The sequence below is a fragment of the Dermacentor variabilis genome, chromosome 3 (genome assembly GCF_050947875.1).
Source record: "Dermacentor variabilis isolate Ectoservices chromosome 3, ASM5094787v1, whole genome shotgun sequence".
NCBI lineage: Eukaryota > Metazoa > Arthropoda > Arachnida > Ixodida > Ixodidae > Dermacentor > Dermacentor variabilis.
The window spans coordinates 124,158,794-124,182,766 of NC_134570.1; the positions used below are offsets into that span (position 1 = coordinate 124,158,794).

The 23,973-nt window shown below is 44.6% G+C and overlaps 1 protein-coding gene and 1 long non-coding RNA gene across 2 annotated transcripts in view; one reads left to right on the forward strand and one right to left on the reverse strand.

Moving 5' to 3' along the window:
- The window catches only part of LOC142574727 (membrane metallo-endopeptidase-like 1), a 79,528-nt gene that overhangs the window by 39,165 nt on the left and 16,390 nt on the right, over window positions 1-23,973 (forward strand). Inside the window, exon 14 of the mRNA XM_075683751.1 lies at window positions 831-886. Within this exon, the coding sequence (XP_075539866.1) occupies window positions 831-886 (56 nt within the window). The remainder of the gene's footprint in view (window positions 1-830; window positions 887-23,973) is intronic.
- LOC142574150 (uncharacterized) lies at window positions 19,434-22,545 on the reverse strand. The gene is made up of 3 exons (XR_012826438.1): window positions 22,345-22,545; window positions 20,338-20,547; window positions 19,434-19,520 (listed from the first exon to the last, which is right to left on the reverse strand). It is a non-coding gene; the product is annotated as an uncharacterized LOC142574150 (long non-coding RNA).

The window sequence follows — 23,973 nt, forward strand, 5'->3', positions numbered from 1 at the left end:
GAGAAATATGAACTTCGTGAAACATCCTTTCTTTTTATTTTTGAGGAGAGTCTGAACACCTGAATATGACGTTTTGGAGCGCTTCTGTGGTCGCCTTTGCAGCTTCGCTCTAAATAGAAACCTCCGATTGCCAGTGGGGCCCTAAGAAAGCTACAAGCGACAACAGCAAACAAAAGTACAACTAAAAATGAATCATATAAAAAAGGCGTCTATTGCGCCGTTCAAGTGGCGAAATAGACATCTAACAAAGTTCCTCAACATAGACCGGCAGTTAGTCCACTGGGCTTTCGCAATAGCACAACATAGACCAGTAGTTAGTCTACCGGGCTTTCACAATAGCCCAACGACCACATAATTCGAGCTGAAAGAGCGACATTGCACGAAGACGATATGAATGCGTCGATTGAAATATCAACTTTTACAGCGGAGCTGCAGCTTTTTCCAATGCAGTTAGGTACATCAAATCCGCCCCCCCCCCCACAAGTACGTGCTTACGCATTCTGTAACATCAGTCGTATTGTACGCTACCCAGTGCTCTTTACGCATTCCGAAGCTCGCTGCTATGCTACTCCCGCTTTGTCATTTATTTGTTTGCATTGAATATTGTTGTACAAATATACTGCCTCGCAACTTAGTTTCACACAGGTCTGGTTCTCTAAGCTGGCATATATGTGCCTCCTTAGAGTGTTCCAGTTCGGTCGGTACAAATTTTTTGCGCGCATTCAAGCTTGACTTTTCTGGAGCGTGAAAGCTGTCGCATTCTTTGCATTGCCAAAACGAAAACACGCCATCTTATCTAGTTCTACAGTTTCGAATTATGCCTTGCGCAGGGGCGTCAATCACATCGGCGTAGCGCCCGTCTACAATCCCGTAAGGAACACACTATGTAAGTTGGATTTCTGTATGCTTGTTACGCATGTATTTTTTTCCATACTTGTCCTATTCGCGTGGACACCCTATGTTATTCGCCTAATTAAGGTTTATTTTTTTTCCTTCTTGGCTCTATTTCGGTCACTCTTGTAGACGTCCCAACCACATTTAAATAAATCCAATACAGCTTTATCTATCCACCCACCTAGTGACCGGAACAGAATTTGAATTGGAACTTCAGAACAAGGCATTATTAGATGCTGAAGATTCTTACCAGTGATTTAAAAGTTTCTCTTCGCGAAGCTGCGCCACCTAGTGAAGTGTTGTTACTGCCGGAAAGCAATTTTGTGTCTTAAAAAAAAAAACCCGTCTTGACAAATGTTCTTTTTTTAATTTAGCAGGAAACGGCACTTCCAGATCCGGCTTTTTATTTAAGAACGCGTGTTGATAAAAAAAAAGGCTGCTTCTGCTTTGTTCTGAATTCATCTCACCTAATTGTGTCTATTGAGATTTTCCCTTTGAGCGAACAAACACCTGATTGCTCGAAGCTGGACCTCGTTGACGGTGCGGTTTCGTGACACAGGGTATGTTACAGGGTAAAAGAATGTTCAAAGGTCTTTGGGGCCAAGGAATCATTTTTCACGTCCACGTGGCAACTACGTCAGCTGCAGTAGCAGCAGTAACGCAAATTTAAGCATAACGCTCAGACAGGGCTAACAGGCTGATTGCTTGTCTCAATCGTTGCACGCGCTGTTTTGATATCAAGCTCCTCTTACTTATTAAGAAATGCACTAGCGAAACAACAACGCTTAAATTTATATCGTGCAGCACTTTTTTTGTTTACGTTTGTAGTACGTATACATCACAAGAACTTTACAACACAGTTCTGTGTGGCGATATTTTAGAGCGAAGCTGTCTTTACCTCTTCCCACAATTTTGAGGGCACGGTGGCGGCCTCTGCCTTGCCGATTAGAAAACAATTTGGGTCACTTTATATGTGCCAATGGGCATGTGCGATTGGTTATGTCTCAGAATAGACAACTTGGGTTGCTAGGCATGTGCAACTGGTGATTGGCATCAGAGCATGTGAACAATATTGTGCAATCGCAGAGGCTGTGTATGTGACACTAAGTGGACGCCCGGATTGGCAAGCAGAACAAGAAGCAGAAATGTGAAAAAGTCGGTAGCAAAAAATAAAGAAAATAACAGAAACTAAAGTTGGTAGCAGAAGCAGCAGAGTACGGTGAAAGGAGTGAACGGAAATCAGACAAGTGCGTACATTGAGCGAGGAGCGTTGACTAGATAGAACTAAAGAAGGAGAAGTGAAGATTTCAGTTAGCATCAGTGAGAAACCCCGCATGTGAGAGCAATCTGAAAATGTATTTTTACGAAGAACCTGTTAGCCTCAAGTTGGTCGGGATTTCGCGGCCTGTGCTCACCCAAAAGAAACGGCTGCTGGAACAGGGTCTTTTGAGTTTGCGCGTAGCAGAATTACCTTCTCTCGTATATATTCCGAATTACAATCCCATACTATAATATATGCGGGTTGTGTGCAAGTTGTACTTTCAAAAATTTTGTTACGCATTTTACATTCAGAAATTGAATTAATTCAATAACGCACTTACGCCAGGCAGAAGGCCTACTAGAATGAGGATGTATGCCGCACTTCCACACACTTCCCTGCACGCGTGACAAACGCCTGCACACGATGTGTCCTTGATGCGTGGGAGCTCTGCCCGTTGGGTATGTTGCACAGTGTGCGCTGGCACCGTAACCGACACTAGGGTAAACACTGTTAAGGAAGTTAGTGGTGTTGCACCAGGGTAGGAAACTCCCTATGCCTGCCTTGGGGCGCTCGCTCGCACGCCGATCCACGGCGGCTGTGCCGCTTCCACCACTGGCGGTGGCCGGGTATCCAAATAGAAATAATTCACGTACAAAAAACGATGCTTTTATAACGTCATTGATGAGGGCAAGAGGTAGAGGGAGAGGGCGCATAGCCGTGAGGACGGAAGTTGCCGCTGAAGCCCCCCTTTCCCACTTCGCATGCAAGCGGGATGTGGTCGTGCTCTCTTACAGGTCCGCTGGCTGCGCGGACAAATCGCGGACTAGAGCTCGCTGAAGTGTGCCGCGTTTACAAAACGCAAACGGTTTAGCTCGCAGCCTTCTTTTAAAGCAGTGGGACATTGCTCGTACGCACCTTCGGCAAGCTATTATAGCGAGAAATATTTATCTTCGAGGTTAGTCTGTACGAAACATACTGTTACAGTGACGATGATGTTTGCGTTTTACGGTGTCGTGGCAATACTGTTCCAATTATCTCAAAAGTGCTTGCGCTGCATTAGTGTACCTTTGACGCCTGCTACTTTCGGGTGGCGACGTTGAATCAAATCCCGGTCCCATGACCAAGGCACAGTAGGACAACTTAGACAATTCGACTCTTGTAGTCCAACGTTTGGAAACTAGCAAAACTACAGTCTTAAAATTAATAAATGAGGTCCTTAACGTTCATATCAGCCTCAAGCTTGAGGGGGATTGGCTAACAAATCGTGTTCTTAAATCGAATTGAAAATCAATATGGCGCTAGCTGCACAATCTCGGTTAACGCATAATTTATAAAGAGTGCGAGACAAAATTGGAGATCTGAAAAAGGGGTCTAGACAGTCGCACATTTTTTATGGCGTTCCAGATACAGTCGAAGAGACTTGGGCGGCTTCGGAGGAGCTTGGCGCAATTTTTGTTTTAATACGCTTGGTGTCGTGGTAACCATGATCGTGAGAGCGCATCGTTAGGGACGCTTTTCTACGACTAAGACGAGGCCAGTTGCTGCTAACTTTTACAATGATAAAAAAGTTGACTCTGTGATAGGGAACGGCTCTAGGCTCGGGAAGGCAGACTATGACATCGCTCGTGATGATTCCGAGGCCGTCGAAGTGAAGCGCCATCACCTGTGGCAGTGCGCAACATCCGTAGGTAAAGCCGGGAACCGCATTCACCTCGTCTTTAATAAGCCGTGCAATAAAAATGGTGCCTATGTGTGGGAGATTGAGGCTGGACGCGTAATTTCTGGATCTCAGCGCTCCACAGACGGATCACGTGCCCCTGTTTTTATCTCAGATCAGACCCCAATTACCCATCAGTCACAAATCTCGGTCTATAATACCGATAAAACCATTTTTTAGCTTTTCACTAACATCAGACGTGTCGTACCTAAGAATGTCGAAATCTATTCACTGATAGACCCATGTTCCGCATCTATATTACACTAACTGAAACATGGCTCACTGATGTTATACCAGATAACACAATTTTTGTCCGCGACACACGTTTCAATAGTTTTCGATGTGGTAGATCAAGATATAGCGAAGGTGGTGCATTCTTAACAATAAAAGATTACTTGCTGACCGTCATGGTAAAGATTAGTTCCTTTCTCGAATGTGTAAGGGTTTCAACAAAATTTTGTTCTTTCGACATAATTATTTCAGCTATCTATCGTCCGCCGAATATGAAAGTCTTCCGAATTTCGTCGAGTTCTGCGTGATGTATGTAAACGATACCGAAACTATACCCTTATTGGAAGATTTCAATTTCCCTAGCATAAGCTAGTTCACACAATCCGTCATAGCGAGTGAAAGCGAAGCTCATGTGTTTCTTCAATCATTTCTTCATTCCTCACTATTGGAACTTATTACTGATCCCACACGTTGAGTACCCAGAGCCACCAACATTATAGACATAATGTTAACAAATAATCCTATATTTGTTGAGGCATAGTTCACTTAGAGCGTATTTCAGATCATGACTTAATAAGAGGAAGCATTACAGGTTCCTTTAACGAAAATAAAAGCACTATTAAACAAAACAGATTTTGCAGCAGAGCTAACTATGACCAAATGAACTCTGAGTTGGATTTATTCTCAGCCGAGTTATTGAATCAGTGTTCCTTGCCACCCGTTGAACAAAATTTTGGATTCGTTTACAAATACCCTTATTAACGTTATCAATGACTTTGTGCCTCTAATGTCCATCAAAAGTAGCAGCAGCGCACCGTTCTTTTAGCAGCAGTCGCGGCGTATGAATAGCAAGAAAAAGTGGTTTTAATCGCAGGCCGTAAAAAACGCTCGTTTGAGCCGGTGGAAAAAGTTTAAGGAATGTAATAAAGAGTACCAGTCACTCCTAAAATCCACTCGACATCTGTTCTTCAATCATCATTTGTAATCTCTATTAACCAACAACCATCGTGAACTCAGGCGCATCATGAACCCCAGCCTTCATCCTGACATTTTCCTTGCCGACAGAAACGGTGGCTTAACTGACGACTCTGAACGGGCTCAGATTTTTAACAAATCCTTCTCATTAGTTTTTACCAAGATATTAGCTCATTTGCTGAATTAAATATATTTGATGACATTCGCGTGCCTCAAATAATTATTATTGAAACTGGTATGTTAGCTTTGTTAGAAAACCTTAAGATTTCTAGTGTTTAGAATCACCTTGGCTTTAACAATAATTGTTAACAGTAAATCACAAAGCATTTCTTCAGACTTGTCGTGTCTGTTTTCACAAGTATCGTATGGGCTAATGAACGGCGGGTAGGCGATATAATACATATATTCAAGTAGTGTGACCGTTCTTCACTTTTTCGCAATCAATCCATCTCTCTAAGCGCCACCATTTGCAAACTTCATGACCATTTCATTCATAACCAAGTAATTAGCCACCTCAAAAATTATAACATTATTTGCAAATATCAGCACGGCTTCAGTAAAGGTATTTCATGTGAAACTCAACTGGCTGGCTTTGTTAATAACTGATGTTCCTCACATCACGCGGGTGTTCACGTAGACGCAGTATTTCTGGATTTTTCAAAGGCGTTTGGTCGCATGCCTCACCACAGACTTCTACTGAAACTAGCACTGCCTAACACCCACGCTAATGTGCTCGCCTAGATAGAAGACTTTCTGTCGCAAAAGAACTATGTTCAGCTCTGTTAAGAATTCTAACTCATCTTCTGCTCATGTGACATCTAGTGTACACCAGGGAAACGTCATCAGCCCCCTACTTTTTCTAATCTATATTCGTAATTGGCCGGCATCTATAGGTTACAGAGTTTCACTCTTCGTTGATGATTGTGTGATTTACCGTTCCGTCACTATGACACCGACCGCCAGTTTCTACAAACTGGCCTCAATGCACTAAGCACATAATGCTCACCTTGGTTAATGGCCCCTAATGTTTCTTAAACAAAGCGTACCTGTTTCACTGGCCCTACATCTCGTATTAAAAGCACTTACACCCGTCATATCACTAATGCAGAACTAACAGCAACTAAGGAGTACCTGGGGGGCAGATTCAGTGTGACTTAACATGGCATCACCACACTCACCTCCCTCTTGTGTCTGCTAACCGATCACTTTGTCTTCTTAAACGTAACCTCAAACGTGCCCTTATCCTCGTAACAAAGCTCGCTTAGCTAATCTCATATTCCCTAAAACTGAAAACCTTGCGTCGATTTGCGGCCCGATCAGACCTCACCGAACTTAGAAAAATATGTGCCCAACTGGAAGGCCTATCGTCGCTGTAAACTTGCTCAGTTAACACTTTTCCTAAGCTTTATATTTTAGATGTACGTTTTAGATGTACGCGATAAGAACCCTAGGTGGTCCAAGTTTCCGGAGTACCCCACTGCGGCCTGCCTCGAATTAGATCGCGGTTTTTGCTCGTGAAGCCCCATAAGTTAAATAATTTTCATTTATTAAGCTTTATCACCATGCATCTCTTCACAGCGATGTTTTCAGTTACCCCATGCCACCTTTCAACGACCTGATATTTCTTTCAATGATAAATGAGTAAAGTGTCATTCATCCTCTCATGCCAAATAATTCATTCCTCTCACGATCATTCAGTGGAACAGCTTGCCATCGCACATCGCCTCAGAGACTGACACAAAAAAAATTCCGAGATTTCCTTCACTACAATGGAAATGTGCAAGAATATTTTGTGAATTGTTCTTTTGTTTCTCCTTTCCTATCGCATTACGCTTTACGTTTTAATTGCTGTTTTTTATTATTGCTGTATGTATTGTTATTGCTCTTTCTAAGATGTAAAGCGTTATTGATTGTATACCCCCTCCCTAAGCAATAACATCCTCGTGAGGGACCTTGGGGGTAACATGAATAATGGACTGTTGCTAGCTACCAATATTCGCTGTTAAGATGTACGTTTCGTTCTTTCGTGAAAGCACTCGCTTTCAAATTTCTAACTTCGAGTTAAGTTGACTACAGTTCATCTACAGTACTGATATAATGGGGGCTAGCGTAAAGAAAATAACTTCCCGGTACCATCATTCCTTAATTTCGTTCGTGTGCTTGTGGAGAGATTCAACTAAGGCTAGCCGATTTCTCAGTCAGCCAAAATTGAGCACAAGTAAAAGTTAAACGTTATTCCTACATATTTCCTACTCGAAAATCATTGAACTTTACGCAGTGCGAAAGTGTCAATCTACAGAAGCAATTTTCATTCGTAACTGAAATTTTGCACATAAGCGAAGATAGGTTCCAGAAGGTCTAAGCTGTTGCGGAAATTATTCATGGAAACCTTCACAAGCTGGTCACACGGAACTCGACTCTCTCATGTCTGTGATGAAGGTACACATATATTGTCTTACAGAAAGTTAAGTGTCACACATGTATTTCACTGACAGTACTTGAATTAAAAATCCACATCATTTTAAACTGGCTACATGCAGCAGCATGAACAAGGAGTAGTGTATAAGTGCTCTCACCATTTGAACTAAATGTCAAATGAGGGAGCACGCTTCTGTTACATTGGTGTTCAATTTCTCTAGCGCTAGCAAGCGAATATAAGTTGTCAGTCGTCACTTTGTGTCATATTCCTTTATGCAGAAAAGCATCGCACGTATTAAGACACTACTTCGGCACAACAGCAACGCAAGGAAGCAACTATTTATAGAGGGAACTTAATAGCACTCTGCATCACAAGGCGGATTGCCAGGTCGTAGTTAAATAGTATTGAATAACCTTTACTTCACATATGCAATGTACGCCCATTAGGGTTTATAGTGTCCCACAACAATGATCATCATCTCTTTTGCCTGCATTTCCTTTCATTAACGCTGCGAGCCAGTGCGCCTAAGTTGCGAGTGGCTTGCGCGTTGTCAGCGTAACACAGAATTATCGACAGGAAAGTAGCAAGCGCCGAGTTTTCGAGAAACAAAACGCAAACAAGGCAGATGACAATTATTGTTGAGATGCAAGATAAGGCCTAAAGGGCGTAAACTTTCTTTAAGAATCTTGTATATCCGGTATTAAAAAAGACAGTTTTTTTGGCAAAACAAATATTTAACATTGCGCCTCGTCTATGATACAGGTACTGCAAAACCTGCACACACCGAAGCTGAGCATAAATTAAGGTAACTGAGCAACACAAACAAAGCACTCAAGCCTTTCAGTACAAGTATTTCACCGGCAGCAGATGAGCTCTCGTCATGGGGAAAGAGAGTCTAAATGAAACTGCTCTATGTCATACCCCTCAGGCTTGCACAGAACTGGTCTACTCATGCAAAATAAATACCTGCTCAGAAAATATAGTGACACACTAGAGCTCACCTGTTCATATGAGGAGGCCTAAAAAACTTCGCATAAGTGAAGATCGCGGTGTTAGAGCACCACAGAGTTACGCAAGACATGTCATAACCCGATTTTGCCACCTTCGTCCAAAGCGTGGTTGACCTGGTTGCCTGCGTCTTCCGTTTCTTTCACGCCTGTTCGAGCTTCTCTTTGTTATCTCTCCCGTCGTCATATTTCGCACAACAACCGAAGCAGATGACCAAGCGTGATCCGACTTGTTACATCGCTGAGTGGGTTTTCAAGGGTGAGCGGAGGCAGTCTGGACGGATTCACTAAGTCAACCATTTCCCGCGCTTCACCCGATTTAAAATTCACAAAAAGATAAATAAAAAATTCTGGCTATCCTGTAATCGAAAATAGATGTGAGCATGAAATGGCTACCGCCAAAGGACATTGGTTAGAGATCATACTAGCCGCAATCTCAAAATTGCTGTAGTGCACGTTCGCAACGGCACACCCTACCACATCCCGTTGCGAACCAGAGGCCGTATTTTTTTTTTTAAATTTGGACTGGTTGCCCGGATAATATCGTTTTATTCTCGCAACAATGCCCAAATTTTCTCGTTTGAGTGCACGGATAAGCTCTTGCTTGTTGGCTCAGGGTCACTTCAAGCTCACCGACAACGGGAGCTAAAAGCATTCGGTGCATCAAACTCAACAGAAAGAAGGGTTGTTTGCCATTCACTGAAATTATTTATTTCTGAAAGCTTGGGGGGGGGGGCTGAAAACAATAAATGCAACCAGCCACATCTAATTTGCTTCGTTCCACCAGATTTTAGTTTGCCCTGCAACCACTGGGAGCGCTGATGTTCCTTGAAACCGAAACTAGCACTCGCCTTCCGAGGCTTGGGATCGCTTCGTGAAAGCGTATTGCGCGCAAGCCTATGGACGCCGCGAACATGCACAGCGACCACCGCGGCTTCGAAGCACAAACGGAAAGGGTGCCAACACGGTCGCTACATTTCGTCTACAACTTCGCGGTACACATACTTTCACAAGGTAAAATGAAGGCCGATTTATTACATGCGAATCATTTCACGGCCAACATTTGTCTCCTTGACAGCATTTATCCACCTATCTTTCCTGGTATGTACCGAAATTTACATACTATGACAAGAGCTTATGACGAACATCAACGATCGGTTATGATATGTGGGCCATGCAGGTCACGAAAGAGCCGCCTACGTCTTAGTGCTCTCATGGTCGTTTCGATAATTTGCTAGGTTCCAAAATAGGCATAGTATGGCAAGAGTGTATGACGAACATAAATGGCTATTTATGACATGACTATCATTACATGTGTCCTGTAGCTCATGAAACAGCCGCCCACGCCTTGCAAATAATTGACATAGTATGGAAAGAGTGTAAGATGAACATAAATGATCCGCCGTCACATTAATAACATGACATGGGTGTCATGACGTTCAAGTAATGACCTATCATTTATGTACACTCTTATCCTAATATGCCAGTTGTGGTACAAACCAAGTTAACGAAACGACCATGAGAGTACCAAGACATAGGCGACTGTTTCATGGTGCACATGACACACATGTCACGATATTCATGTCATGGCCTCGCATCTATGTTCTTCATGCACTCTTACCTTACTATGCCAATTTCGATACATCCCAAGTTTATGAAACGACCATGACAGCACCAAGTAGGCTGATAGATATTGTCAAAGCGGAAAACGTTCGCCAAAAATGATCTGCTTATAAAAAAGCTGGCTGATGCCACGCCATTCGGATATCGATGTTATGCGAAGCAGTGTGCAGGGAGCCACCAAGTTAATGAAACGACTACGGGAGCACCAAGACATAGGCGGTTTCATGACCAACATGACACGCATGCCATGACGTTCAAGTCATGACCTATCATTTGTCTTCGTCATAGACACTTATCATACTATGCCAATTTTATTCATACCTATACGTAAGCGGCTGTTTCATGACCTACGTGACACGCTTGTGTCTAAATTCATGCCATGACCTATCATTTATGTTCGCCATACACCCTTGTCATAATATGCGAAATTTGGCACATACCAAAATAACGAAACGACCATGAGAGCAGAAAGACGTGGGCGGCTGTTTCATGACTTATAAGATACACACACATGATACATGCCAGTTTTCGTACATACCAAGTAGCACCATGACGTAGGCGGCTAGATAGATATACAGATACTCGCAAAACGGCAAAGGTTCCGAAACGCTTCGCATTTGAAGCAAACGGATTTTATTCCGAATAGGAATGCGTCCAGAAACTTTTCTTTTATCAAATGAGCCTCCCTAAACTATTAATGCAGGAGCAATGTTAAGCCACTTAAAAATTAATGGCCAAGTGTGTTCCAGTTGTTACGCACAGAACAACTAGATCTTTGGAACTTGTGCCCATAAAGTCTCTCATGGGAACAATTAATTAATAGTCGATCCCTAGTCTGCGCTAAGGGCATGCGAAACATTTAGGAACCAGTCCTGATGCGAGTGATAAAGCACTCAATATGTATCTCGGTGCCAAGCAAACAACTTCAAACTTTAAACAGTAAGACATTCGCTACACCTACTCAGTGGCTAGATGACAAGCCTGCGGATACCTTTTGTGCTTTACTGGCCACAACACACCGCAGTGTAGTTGCGCGCACCTCAAATGTGCGGACAACCTGGACTACCTTGAACCATCGGCGAAGGATAGCATCCCTGGCCTCCCAGCACTGGCCAATCTACGCAAGCGGTTGCTCATAGCACTGGTGAGCACTGTACAAAAGCAAATCGTTTTAAACTATTACGGTACGCAAAGCAGTCATCCGGATGTTTCGCATAAATCAGCAGCCCTAGAACGTTATATATTGTTATCGAAGGTCTCGAGTTTTTCCAGTATTCCAGTGTTCCTTGGGGTTCACTAGGAATGGTTCAAATCTAGTTCGACTCTAAGACGAGAAAGTGATGGTTCAAACCGTATTGAACCGGTTCACGTGTATTCCCCGAATCGAACAATAATTACAGTAAGAAAGCTGACAGCTGGGCCTATGGGAGTCGTTCTTATGCGAACCAGTGTCCGGGGAGCCTACGAAGTGTACGAAGTGACTGTGAGAGCACCAAGACGTACGCAGCAGCTTCATGACTTACATGACTTCATGCACCGGCCTATCATTTATATTCGTCATACATTCGTGTCACGTTATGGCAATATTTGTACATACCAAGAGATAGGCGGCGGTTTCATGACCTATATGACACACATATCGTGACATTTATGTCAAGACTTACCATTGATCTTGTTTATACAGTCTTGTAATACTATGCTAATTTCGGTGCATACCAAGTTAACAAAACGACCTCGGGAGCACCAAGACATAGGCGCCTAGATAGAGAGACAGGTCCTGTCAAAGTGGTGAATATTCAAGAAATTATTCACATTTAAAAACCGGCAGATGTCACGCGCTGTGGGAATCGATGGTATGCACAGCAGTGTGCGGGGAGGGTACCAAGTTACCGAATCGATCATGTGAGCACCAAGACGTGCGCGGCTGCTTTATGACCTACATGACGCGTATCTCATGACATTCATGTCATGATCTATAATTCTTGTAATACAAGGCCAATTTCCTACATACAAAGTTAAGGAAATGACCATCAGAGTACCAAGGTGTAGGCGGCTGTTTCATAATCTACATGACAAGCATATCATGACATTCATGTCCTGACATATAATTTATTTTCGGCATACACTCGTCCTACTATGCAATTTTTGGTACATACCAAGAACTAGCCAACTGTTTCGTGACATACATGACACACACATCGTGGCATTCATGCACTGGCCTATCAATTACGTTCCTCATACACTCTAGTCATACAATGCCAATTTTGGTACATGGGAAGTTAACGAAACATGAGTGAATTACGACGTAAGCGGCTGCTTCATCACCTACATGACACGCATATCATGATATTCATGTAATGAATATCATTTCTGTTTGTCATATTACTCTTGTTAGACTATGGCAAATATGGTACATATCAAGAGAGTGGCAGCTGTTTAATGACCTATATAACAGACAATTGATGACGTTCAAGCCATGACTCACCATTTATTTTTGTCGTACACTCTTGTGATACTATGCCAATTTCGGTGCATACCAAGGTAACAAAACGACCATGGGAGTACCAAGACGTAGGCGGAAAAGAGAAACATGCTTTAAAAGTGGTAAATGTTGGCCAAGAATTTTTTCGTATTTAAAAGCCGTCAGATGTCACACCTTGTGGGAATCGATCTTATGCGAAGCAGTGTGCGGTGAGCCTACTAAGATAACGAAGTGACCATGCGAGCACCAGGACGTACGCGGCTGCTTTATGAACTAGATGGCATGCATCTCATGGCATTCATATCATGACCTATAATTTATGGCTTTCAATCGTGTATTTGGTACATGCCAATTTGATACATAAAGAAACGGCCATGAGAGCACCAATATGTAGACGACTGTTTCATGATTTACATGACACACATGTCATGGCGTTCATGTCCTGACATATCATTTATTTTCGGCACACACTCTTGTCAGACTACACCAATTTTTGTAAATACCAAGAACTAGCCAAATGTTTCGTGACCTACATTAGACATATATCATGGCATTCACGTCATGACCTATGATTTATGTTCCTCATCCATTCTAGTCATACTGTGCGAATTTTGACAGATACGAAGACGTAAGGAGATGGCTCATGTCCTACATTGCCCGCCGATCATGTTGTTCACCTAATGAGCTATTCTTTATATTCCTCATACACTCTTTTCATGCCATGCCAATTTGGGTACATGCCAAGTTAACGAAACGACCATGAGAGTACTAAGACACAGGCGGCTCTTTCATGGCCTACATGGGGCGCATATCATGACATTCGTGTCATTAGCTATTATTTCTGTTCGTCATACAGTGTCGTCATTCTATGCAAATTAGGCTACACACCAAATTAACAAAACGGTCATGAGCGCATCAATACGTGGGCGGCTTTTTCATGACTTACATGACACCCATATCATGATATTCCTGTATTGACCTATCATTTACGGTCATCATACACTGTCATACTATGCGAATGTTGGTGCCAACGAAGTTATCGAAACGGCCATGGGAACACAATACGTAGGCGGCTATTTCATGATCTAAATTTCACACATCATGATATTTATGCCGGGACGGATCACTTATGTTCTTCATACACTCTAGTCACAATATGCCAATTTTAGTACATACAAAGTTCACGAAACCACTATGATAGCACCAAGACGTAGGTGGCTGGCTGGCTGGCTGGCTGGCTGGCTAGCTAGACAGACAGACAGACAGACAGACAGACAGACAGACAGACAGACAGACAGACAGACAGACAGACAGACAGACAGACAGACAGACAGACAGACAGACAGACAGACAGACACACAGACAGATAAACAGACAGACACAGACGGATAGACACAGACAGTAGATAGATAGATAGATAGATAGATAGATAGATAGATAGATAGATAGATAGATAGATAGATAGATAGATAGATAGATAGATAGATAGATAGATAGATAGATAGATAGATAGATAGATAGATAGATAGATAGAAACTGTCCAAGTGGCTAATGTTCTCCAAGAAATGCTTCGCAATTCGAAAGTATCATTTACCTATACCCTTCTCACACGTACACTTCAGATCGCGGCCGGGGCCGCTCCGGATCGAGCTAGACCCGGATCAGGTGTTGCTACACGGTCATTTGCGATCACTATCTTGCGGGATCCGTGTCTGGGCGATGGCGATCCGAGATTCGCGATCAGGCCCCTTGATCGCAGCTTGAAGGCTGCTCAATAAAGTGCCTAAAATATTCTTTACAAGAAGTAATAAGCTACAAATTGAAATATTGTCCATATTTAGTGATATTGTTACGGGAATGTTGGTAGTATAGATTATATTTACAATATACATATACAAAATGAGTCTGAGTACTTAAGATGGCTGACCATCAACAACCCGCAGCTTCCAGCGTCTCGCGATCTTTTTCCTCTTTTCGTTCATCCTTCCGTAACAGGACCCCCGGGTAGTGAAGCGCCATCTCGGCCCATGGTAGACGAAGAACTGCGAGCGAAGTATGGCTTCAGCCGCGGAACGTGCACGACATCAACAGGCGGCGGACTTTAGGATGGATGAAGCTGTAACGGCGCGATCTCGTAATTGACGTCGTTAACTTGACGTAGGCCATCATAAGGCCCTGTGTAGCAAGAGAAAAGCTTCTGGAAGAGGCCGACCCGACGACATGGTGACAAAAGCAGCACCCAAGCACCTAAGGCGAACCGAACACCACGATGGCACCGGTCGTAACGCTCTTTTTGCAGATGCTGCGAGGCTAATAAGCGAGATCAGGCGAATTAACGCGCTATCTGAGTGCGATTGATTACTTCACGAGCGTACTCAGTGGCAACGCGGGGCACAGAAGGTAGGATGGTCTCAAAGGGCAAAGTGAGGTCGCGACCATACAAAAGATAAAAGGGTCAATATCCTGCGCTGTCATGTCGGGACGAGTTATACGCCAATGTCACGTAGGCCAGCATAACGTCCCCGTCGCGGTGATCGTTGTAAACGTACATCGACAGCATCTCCCACTATTTGGTTAAGACGTTCACCGGTCGTTTGTGGTTGGTAGGCGGTGGACAGCTTATGCTCAGTGGCACAAGAGCGGAGGAGGTCGTCCACAACTCGAGACAAAAACAAGCGGCCGCGGTTTCTAAGTAACTGTTGAGGTGCACCGGGCTGAAGAATGATGTCGTGAAGGAGAAAATAGGCGACGTCTGTTGCGCAACTAGTCGGCAACGCCTATGTTATCGCGTAGCCGTCGCGTAATCAGTAGAGACGGTGATCCGCTTATTCCCTCTAGTCGTCTTCGGAAAAGGACCGAGCAGATCAAGGCCTACGTCAAAGAATGGTTCAGAGGAAACTTCTATTGGATGGAGTCGGCCGACAGGTGGCAGGGGAGTTTTCTTCCGGCGCTGACACGATTCGCAAGTTGCGACATAACGACGCACAGAGCGGTAGAGACCTGGGCAGAAGAACCGGCGTCGTACGCAGTCGTATGTGTGCAAAACTACAAGGTGTCCCGCCATCGGTGCATATCGTGAAGTTGTTCGAGAACGACGGATCGCAGAAGACTAGGAAGGACAAGCAGCAACTCAGGGCCGTCAGGGTTGATATTGCGGCGGTAGAGCAAGCCGTCGTGCAGCACGAACATGAAGCACGTGCCGTCGGTGCTGCCAGATTGCACTCCGGCGATGATGGACTGTAAGGATGGGTGGCGTTGTTTTTAGCGCGCATGTCGGTCACATCAATCAAAGCCAGCACGCAGGTCACCGGATCACGAGCAAGAGGATCAGGGCGATCCACGGGGTGATGTGAGAGGCAGTCAGCGTCCTTGTGCAGACGTTCAGACTTATAGTTGACAACAAATGAAAATTCCTGGAGCCGCAAAGCCCAGCGACCAAGCCGTCCTGTTGGGTCCCGGAGGGAAGACAGCAAGCAGAGGGCGTGGTGGTGTGTGACGACCAAAAACGTGCGTCCGTACAAATATGGTCGGAACTTGGCGGCAGCCCAAACTAAAGCCAAGCACTCGCGCTCGGTGATGGAGTAATTTCTCTCAGCAAGTGACAGCAAGCGGCTGGCGCAAGCTATCACGCACTCGGTACCATTCTGCTGTTGGGCCAGAACAGCGCCGGTGCCTTGGCTTCTTGCGTCAGTGCGGACTTCGGTCGGTACAGATGGATCAAAGTGGGCAAGTATGGAAGGGATGGTCAGAAACGCGATGAGAGCGGCGAACGCGCGAGCCTGCTCCAGGCCTCATTTGAATGGCATGTTCTTTAGAAGACCTGTAAAAGGCCGAGCAACGTCGGCGATGTTCTTGATGAAACGGCGAAAGTAAGAACACAGGCCAACGAAGCAGTGCAGGTCAGAAGCAGAACGTGGCACAGGGAAACTGCGTACGGCGCGAACTTTTTCCGGATCTGGTTGGACACCGGATGCGTCAACGAGGTGTCCCAACACTGTAATCTGACTGCGCCCGAATTGACACTTCGTGGAGTTCAGTTGGAGGCCGGCTTTTAGGAAAACCGCAAGAATGCCAGCGAGTCGGGTAATGTGGCTTCTGAACGTGAGAGAAAAAAAAGTAACGTCGTCAAGGTAACAAAGGCAGGTGGTTCATTTATAGCCTAGCAGAAGAGAGTCCATCATACGTTCAAATGTCGCAGGAGCATTGCATAGGCCAAAGGTCATGATTTTGAACAGACATAAGCCATCCGGCGTGATAAAGGCCGTCTTCTCGCGGTCCATTTCATCAACTGAAATCTGCCAGTAGCCGGATCGAAGATCGATGGACGAGAAGTATTCAGCTCCGTGCAAGCAGTCCAAGGCGTCATCGATGCGTGGTATTGGGTAGACGTTTTTTCGCGTGATGTTGTTTAAGTGGCAATAATCGACGCAAAATCGCCAGGTACCATCTTGTTTTTTTTTTCATAAGGATGACAGGCGAAGCCCGAAGGCTGGCTGATTGCTCGATGACCCTTTTGCGGAGCATTTTGTTAATCTGATCAAATAACTCGACGTTCAGCATGCGATACCCGATAGGGACGCCAACGAATAGGATTCGTGTCTCCAGTGTTTATACGGTGGTGAAGAACAGATGTTTTGTCTAAAGGCCTGTCGCCGAAATCAAAGATGCCGCTGTACTATTCAATCAGGTGACGTATGTCCGTGGCCCGTGCAGAGGTGAGGTCAGATACAATCATTTTCGTGAACTCATCCGTTAAAGAACCAGAGCTGCGAGCGGCAATTGGCGCTAATAAGCCACTCTCGGCATTCAGGCTCTCAATGTCAAATTCGGAAGTACTACTAACGCTGGCCAAGAACATTCCGGCGGGAATTACTTGAGGGCACAGGGTGAAATTCAGAAGTGGTAGAACGACGTCCTTATTAGTAATCGTGACCAGCGTATGCGAAGCAGCGTTGTTCCAGTTCAAAAGCACGTCGATGATGGGGCGAAGCACATATTCACCGTCAGGAACTTGTGGCTAAGCGGTCAAAGTGACGTAAGTAACTGCCTCGTGTGACTGACGCACATCGTGAAGTTAGCACAAGTGCGGTAGTGTGGTGCTCAGAGCATCGGCGAGATGAGGCAGTTCTAACTGAAGAACGCCGGCCGCGCAGTCGATGAGAGCAGAATGAGTGGATTAAAATTCCAATCCAAGGATAACGTCTTCAGGGCATTTGTCGATCACAGCAAAGAGAACAGAAGTAGGGCGGCCGGCTTTAATGAAACGCGCAGTACACATGCCAAGAACAATCAGCACGTCGCCGTCGGCTACACGATGCACTCGAGCAGCTGCTGGAGTTTCTTTAAACATCTTCTTTAAACACCTTCTTTAAACATTACGTAGGCTTGCACTCATCACAGGTACCTAGGCTCCAGTGTCGACGAGTGCTTGGGCAGGTATGTTGTCTATTTTAACGTCTATTACACTTCTTCTTGTGGGCACAGACAGAGGATTTGCTGCGGTAGTCGGAAATGCAGCGCCACCTCCGAGGGCTGAATTTCTTAGTTTTCCGAAAGGGCGTGGTAAAACGCCACAGGGGATAAAAGGCGACGTGGATGCGGAGAACGGGAAGGTGGGCGACGTGTTTGGGGTGAAAGGCACTGGTGTCCGTGCGACGATGGTGAGCGACTGTACCACGTGTTCCTAGCAGAGTTGTCGGCGCTGTTAGACTCGGCGGTGGACGAAACATTGCGGGCATTTCCATCAAAATGGCTCAGGTACGTCGGGGTGCGAGGTGTTGAAGGCCACGAGTTGCAACAGTATCGGGCGACATGACCAATGCGGCGACAGGTGAAACATATCGGCTGGTCGTCTGCAGTTCTCCACTCAGTCGGGTTGCGATAACGCGGAGAGAAGCGTCAAGGTGGAGCGAAAATAGTAGTAGGGCGTTCGTTAGCCCTGAGATTGGCGGCAGCTCACACAGAATGTAAACCAATATTTTGAAGTCCCTGGCGAATGATGGCTTGTACGAGAGGAACTGAATATGTAGTTGCATCAGGGCTACGCGAACAGAAAGCTCCGGGCGCCATCGCATCCAGTTCACGTCTAACGATTCGTACCACGTCCTCTGATGACGACGCATGCTGCTGTGTAGGTTAATCTTCGCACGTTGACGTTGCGGCAGTATTGGGAAGTCTGGCGAATGGTTGCGACCCTTACAAAAATTTTTAGTAACATTTTATAAACAGTCTTTAGACAAATGTTACTAGAACTTATCCACATTCTATAAACCGTCTTTAGACACCGTAACAACTTCTTAGTAACCTCCTACCGACTATTGGCCACCGATATTGAATTGAAAGTATAGATATAAAATGTCGATAGAATTCTTACCGACTGCTTATTATCTTATGTCAGTAGAAAGTGTCAATTGTGAAGCGACTATTTATTGACTACCTTTATACATCCTAACAACATGCTAGTAACATCCTGTCGACTATTCGCCACAGACAAATAGTTGACAGGATGTTACTAGGAAGTCGTTAGGATGTATAAAGGTGGTTAATAAATAGTCGCTTTACAGTTTTTAGTATGTACATAAAAATTTTATTCAGAGGTAATTACTTGTGCAATTATATATTGCAAAAATAAGCTTTCATTATCTCTGAATAAAATTTTTATTTACTTCCTAAAAAGTGTGCAGCGACTATTTATTAACCACCTTTATATATCCTAACGACTTGCTAGTAACATCCTGTCAACTATCTGTCTGTGGCAAATAGTGGTTGCCAAGTGGCTAGGTGTGGCATGCAACAGAAGAAGACAGGTTTACATTTGTGCTTGAACACATCCATTTAATATCCCCGGGCTAGTAATGAGGCAGAGTTCTCCAGCTGCCCTGGAAGTAGGCTGAAATGTTGCGTTGTGTAGTCTAGAAAAGAGAAGAAAAAAGGCAATATATTAGTTTTGCTACAGTGACATTGCAACACACCATGCATTTGTTTCTTAAAAAGGAAGTGCACAAGACACAAGTTTTCAACCCTGTGAGCTGTAAACATCTCCACCTGTTTTGTGCAAAGTCCTAAAATGCATGAAATTACTGAATTAGTGCATTAGAGCTGGGAGCGTGATGGATGTGCGTAACACCAACAGATGCATGACACATAAGCTCTATCATACCAATTGTCATCTACAAACAAAAGCTGTAAATCAACTTCGATATTCGTATTGTGACCAGTACATGGAAGTTTCATGTGTGAATTATCTTAGGAAAGGCAAGGTGCCAGTCAGAACTGTGCTGCGGCTTTGCTTGGGCACAGGTACATAGAAGAGTTGAGTTTTGTGTTGCACTTAAGAACCACGAAATGATACAAGCAACATGTAAGCAGTTGAACAGGCATTATGGACGTTCTACAGCAAGATTAGAAAATGCCTTTGCTGTGCAGGCAGACATTGTCAAAGCGAGCCTGTTACTAAACATGTTCGCTTTCCACGAGACAAGATATTATATTATCAGTGCATTCATATGACCAAGGCCTCTATCACAAAGATACATATGCCAACAGTAATGACAATTTTCTAGTTATGGTGGCAAAGCTTGCATTATAATATGCTATTATAATCAGGTTAATAGCTATATTAGCAGGAAAGAAAGGAGTATACCCTAAGATAGCACTGAAATTGCCATGAAAGGAGTTTTGTGAAAACTGCACAAAGTATATTAAGATGCTTCTTTGTGACACACATACCTAGTATGGTGTTGACCTTCTTGGAATCCAACGGATCCTTCTGTGGAAGGCATTTGACAGCCGCCCAAAGAAGGACCTCCCTTCAACGTCTTCTATTGAAAAAGGAGCTTTAAGGAGGCCCTCCGCAAAGTGAAAGCCCGAGTTGTTAGCATCCAGGCACAGCCTCTTCAGCAGGCCCTTTTCAACATATACACCGCCACCGATGTCTACCTGTGAAACAATACAACAAGCACAGATTCATTTTATACACGTATGATCAAGGAATGGTTAGGAAATAGGGTAAGGTTTGCAAAAACAGAAGTAGCTGCTCTTGTTGATTCGGTTTAAAGAACAAAGCAGCCTTACGTATACCATACATGCATTGTACTGAGCTGTGTACTTTTACGTAAGACTAGAAAGTATTGGGAACTTCAATGCAAAAGAAAGACATGCATCTGCCTAGAACTAAGCAAATGTGTGTCACCCCTTGACACAGAGTGAGATCTGGTGCTGTTTTAGTGACTAGCAGACATTGAAAGCTTCAAGCCTCATCGAGTATTGGGCCAAGCTGTGCTCGATTAGTGACACACAAGTGCTCGAGAACTATCAAACAAGATGCAATTGTCTTCAAATACAATTCTGACTTCCCCTTGCAGACATGCAGTTTTCAATTTAATGACTGCACTTGGGTGTAAAGATTTTGTCTGACAGAGTGAATAAACCACATACACAAGCAGCATTTTCATAGTTAGCATAGTCTTTAATAGGTACTGATACCTTCAATTTAGAAAGCCCTGTATATTGGGCCTCATCAAACTAATTTCATAAAAGGTTTGTCAAGGTAGAAGCATAGAACTTTAGTCATTAGAAGACAGGTGAAAGGAGTTAATTATTGCAATTATTACTGAAAATTAAATTTTAGACAGCTTATCCCGATGAGAAATTGATGTAAGCAGTTTGTACATGTAACATAAGCATTTAGATATCAAAAATAGGGGTTAGAGAAAACCTTCCCTTGGAGGTTCATTAGTGCAAGCAGCCATGCCCTCGAGGAGACATAAGTTCTTTTTCTGTAGGCAGAAAGAGGCTCGAGTATTTTATTGACACATATATGTGCCCATGCATATATGTTATCTCTGTTGTAAACCTTTTTTTCATGTACATGCAAGGTGTGTTTATAACATTTCATTGTGCACACAATTTGCGTAATAATTTAAAGACCGCGATTTTGTAGCGATGCTATTCCTTCTCGCTATTCGTTAGTAGTCTGACCGACGCCCCGGCCCGTGCTACGTACTGCAACTGCCGGCCGTTAGCGGTGGGCGAGAAGAGTGATATAGAATCGAGAGGTAAGTATCGCTACAAAATCGCAGTCTTTAAATTATTACGCACTGCCGTAACCCACGATTGCAAGAGCTGACAGCTCGTTATTATGATTTGGTTGGTCTGTGTTTCTTAAAGGCCGGCGTCTGATTGAAATGTCTAGATTAAAAATAAACCTCGTTATTGTAATATCGGCCTATATCCGCTCTGTAACATAGAAGACAAATACGCGAAGACACTCAAGAACATAAACAGTACACACGGGTTCTCGCGACGCGGACCTCCAAACCGAACTGTATACATACAAAAACCTTCATACAAGCTTCTATCTGCTTAAGCGTCAAACATAGCAATCGTGTGTCAACGCGCGAAGCCCATGATACATCGACGTATATATTACACACGTACTGTACTTGCGGGAATGCCTATATAGCGAATAACTTCTTGCCAGGAAACTACCGAACGAACACCAACTTTCAATGCGTTTTCATAATTGTGTGCCCATTCAGGCATAGCAATCAAGGCGGGTAGCAGAATGCAAGTACGCTGTAACATCAGAGGAAGCTATCGTGAAATTGCTTGCTAAATGTGCACAGCAACATGGCTAACATACGATAGGAAAGCGCTTTGCTCTAGCTAGTTACACAACGCTCATTACGTAAATCATAAGCTTCAAGAATGCGCGCAAGCGCCAAACTTGCTTACCTTTCAAGACTTCGCAAACGCTCCTTCGTCTAACAGGTACAGAGGCACCGACGTTACTCTGGCGCAAGCACTGTAGAACTTCCGATGAACTCCAGCTCCACAAAGCACAACCTTCAACAGTCTTCCATACACTACGATTCGAAGCCCCAGTACCAGACTTTTTCACGAGAGCGCGGGCAGGCAGCTCGGCAGAACAAAGGCAGCTCGGACAGGCGCTGTACTAGGGCACTCACTGTCGACACTGGTGGATAGCTCGAAACACACGGCGAACTAATGGCGTTACACGAGTCCGGAGGGTTTGGGATGGTTACTGCACACGACAAGGAGCACATTTTGTCTAGGCACTTCTAAACTATAACTCAAATGCCACCTTACTGCAAGGAGCATTCACTACAACCAACGTGGTGTGTCGACCAAACAAATACTGCCGTAGCGCCACTCTGCGGTTTTTAGAAAAATGTATCTTAAAAGAAAAAATTGCGTGTTTTTTCCTAATAACATTTCGTAGGGCCTTTTAATAGATTTGTTGGGTCCAAAAGTGTGTATATTGTACTTTGTGATACAAAGTTTAAGGAAATGTATATATAATAAAAACGAAGCGGATGTTGCCTTCAAGATTCGCAATTGCTTCAGGTGCATGCAGCTTGCAAAAGCACGGCCTTCGAGATCAGACTTTGTCACCCAAAGGAAGCCGTAGCTGGGAGACGGACAGGCATTTAGGTCCCAATCGTTGGGTTTACAGTGTCTAGGTAGGCTTCCTTATTTATAAAGAATATACAGGGACTTAAGCAGAACCATGAGCGAGCTATACAGACACACGCGGTACGATTCGGTGTCCGATCCGACGTGCGGCGCTGCATGCTCCGGCATGCGGGATACGACGATTCCGGGAATGATTGACGGCGCGTAAGCTCCGCCCACATCCAGCTCCCCAGCTTGAGTTCATATCCAGGTCGAGGAACGCAATATAAACAGCTCTGCACAACACTGCTTCGCTTTACGCGAACACTGTCGATAAAATTATCCCCCTGCGAGTGACAGAACACTTCACGACGGCGCGTTGTCCACTGACGGCTCCACTAAAGCCAGCGATAGGGCCGGTAGGCATAGCTAGGCGGACGCTGCGGCCGACAGCGCTTGCGATCCAGCCCGAGCTCGTCGAAGAGTGCTTATTTTTGCCAAAACAATTAACACTGTACACATTAGGTCGGTCGTAATTAAATACAATTGGTTTACTCGACGCAGTCGTTGCGAAGGGCAAACGTGCAAGCGAAGCGAGCGGCCTCGCTCAGGCGGTCGGTGTGTGATGTCTGCCCGCGAAATGCCCTCGCGTCGCGGCTCCCGATCTCGCCAGTAGCTTAGTGCTAGTGTACTAGGCGCTGGTTTGCATAACAGGCACACGTTCGAGATAATTTTACTGAACTGGTAACTATTTCATGTCGGAAACAAACTTCAGCAGGCAAAGAAAAAAAAAACTGCGAGAAACCGGCCAGCCAGCACCGCCTCCGTTGGACGATGAAAATCTGCCCGGTTTGTCGCACGCCGGACGTCCGATCCGGCGCTTCGGCACGGCAAAACACCTCGATTCGGGCTGCCGTTTCGGCGCGTCGGACGCCGGGTCGGACACCG